Below are 2,234 nucleotides of genomic sequence, written 5' to 3'. Positions count from 1 at the left end.
CTACCCGAGGTCCTCCGGAAAAGTTACACAAAACTTTGTCCGGCTCTGATCGCTTGAACGGGGCAGCACGAAGAAGTTCCGCCGAGGCCGACGAGCCAGAAACTTGCGCAGCAGACGCGCCAGACGCGCCTCCAGTGAGTGCGACTTCCGCAAACATGCCTGCCTTTTCGTGCTACGAGGCTTCGTCCATGAGGCCTGTTTACTTCACGTCGACGGCTGAGGTGTTAATCCGCAGACCCGATGGCGTGGAGAGATCCGTGCCAGTCCAGATCGTGCGTAAACCAAAGCGCCCTCCCCTGACTCGCGCGCTGAGGAAGGTTTTCTCTGTCATGACTCGGATTTGATTGCGGACTTGATCGATCGTCTAAGAAATGGGACAGATGAGCTTCTCCCCGCCTGCCCAGAGCTGGTTGCGAATCCGATTCCGACCGGTAACGACGCCCGAAACCCCAGAATGGAAGCAAACGAGAGGCTGGTTCGAGACTCATGCGAGGGATGATGCGACTGGGTCCCATCAGACACAACGGATGGACCTCGTTACAAGCAGAGGAGCGAGGCCCCCCCGGGGCCCCCGGGCTAAGGACCCCACAACGGACAAAGACGACAAGCAGGCCTTTGAGCTCAGCGTCTGCAGGAGTCGCCCTCGCAGAGGTGCCGGGAGAGGCAGGAGGCCAACGAAAAGGTCACCCGGTACTTGGCGGAAGTGGAGAAACAGAAACGAGTACCTGGAGGGCAGGCAGAGATTCAGGTACCACATCATTCCGGATGGGAACTGCCTGTACCGGGCCGTGTGCAAGGCCACGTACGGGGACCAGGGCAGGCACGGCGAGCTGAGGGAGCGGACGGTGCACCACATCGCAGACCACCTGGACGAGTTCAACCCCATCATCGAAGGCGACGCGGGCGAGTTCCTGATCAACGCGGCGCAGGACGGCGCCTGGGCGGGATACCCGGAGCTCCTCGCCATGACCCAGATGCTGAGCGTCGTCGTCCACCTGACGACCGGGGGCAGCCTGGAGAGCCCCACCGTCTCCACCATGGCGCACTACCTCGGGAAAGCGGACGCCTCCGAGCCGGCCATCTGGCTGAGCTGGCTCAGCAACGGTCACTACGACGTCCCTCCTGGGCGAGTGCCTCCCGAACCCGGAGTACGAGGACTGGCGCAGGCACTCGCAGCTGCAGAGGAGGCGGGACGAGGAGCTGGCCAAGTCCATGGCGGCCTCGCTGTCCCCAAATGTACATTGAGCAAAACGGAAGTGCGTGAAAGACCGCGCGTTTGGAGGCGAAGGACGCAGAAACGCTCATTCTGCCCGGTTTCTACAGACTTTGGGTTTTTTGTACCAACCAGCCATTAGTGGCTGCGACCTCTGAATGTGTCTGAACGTTTGGCGAGCTTGTTCTGTATACGCTGTGTGGGTTATAAATGAACTTCACCAAAGCTGTACGTTTCCTGTACACTGAGGTGCTCTTTGAATATACAGTATTTATGTTTGACTTTTTAATGGTCAGACGAGTTATTTCTCTATAACGATTGCGCTTTGTTCCCTTGGCCCAATCACAGAGACGGTTCCACATTGTGTGTGTATGTGAGAACAACTCGAGAGTTCTTTCTCTATTCCAGTTCCCTTTTTGCAGTTTTGTGTTAACCATGTTTCAAAATAAATTTCTGAAGAATCAGGATTTGCAATGATTTCATATTTCAAAAAGCATAAATCATAATAGGATTATGCCCCCCCCACACACACACACCTCATTAATATAACCTATACATATCAAGTTGATTTTCTATTCTGCTGAATAGTTGCTCTTTCCTCCACCAGGGGGCGCTGCAGGTCCCAGTATGCGCCGTCAAAAGTTACCGTTCCGTTTCTGTTCAAACCGCTTCTCTGAATTTTCCCATGAAAACTTCAACTGTTTTCCGGATTAAAACTGAAAATGAAATAAATTATGAGATGTTTTGTTTGTTTGTTTCAAGAGAAGTTCTGAATTTATGATTCACTATGAAACCTTTTTTTTTTTATCGATTTAAATAGCGCATTTAAATCGATAAAACTCACCAAAACTCCAGCCTGTTTATACTTAAAAACTTTATATTAAGGTCACTATGGATCATTTCCCTGGAAGATTTGCAGTGATGACGTCACCCTGCAGTCATGTGGACATTACTGGGCGGAAAAAAAGTTTTTTTAAAAATCCATTTTAATGCGGGAGGAGGAGAGACGGTACCTCTGGCC

At 52.2% G+C, this 2,234-nt stretch overlaps 1 protein-coding gene across 1 annotated transcript in view; it reads left to right on the top strand.

Annotated features, from left to right (window-relative positions):
• Positions 1 to 1,945, top strand: part of LOC137904089 (OTU domain-containing protein 1) — a 2,439-nt gene extending 494 nt beyond the window's left edge. Inside the window, 8 exon segments of the mRNA XM_068748254.1 lie at positions 67 to 279; positions 282 to 491; positions 494 to 571; positions 574 to 624; positions 627 to 715; positions 717 to 1,118; positions 1,120 to 1,230; positions 1,232 to 1,945. Coding sequence (XP_068604355.1) covers positions 67 to 279; positions 282 to 491; positions 494 to 571; positions 574 to 624; positions 627 to 715; positions 717 to 1,118; positions 1,120 to 1,230; positions 1,232 to 1,264 — 1,187 coding nt within the window. The 3' untranslated portion in view covers positions 1,265 to 1,945.
• The last annotated feature ends 289 nt before the right edge of the window (positions 1,946 to 2,234 follow it).

The sequence above is a fragment of the Brachionichthys hirsutus genome, chromosome 14 (genome assembly GCF_040956055.1).
Source record: "Brachionichthys hirsutus isolate HB-005 chromosome 14, CSIRO-AGI_Bhir_v1, whole genome shotgun sequence".
NCBI lineage: Eukaryota > Metazoa > Chordata > Actinopteri > Lophiiformes > Brachionichthyidae > Brachionichthys > Brachionichthys hirsutus.
Note: the sequence above shows the minus strand (reverse complement) of the source record. Positions and strands in the feature narration are given on the sequence as shown.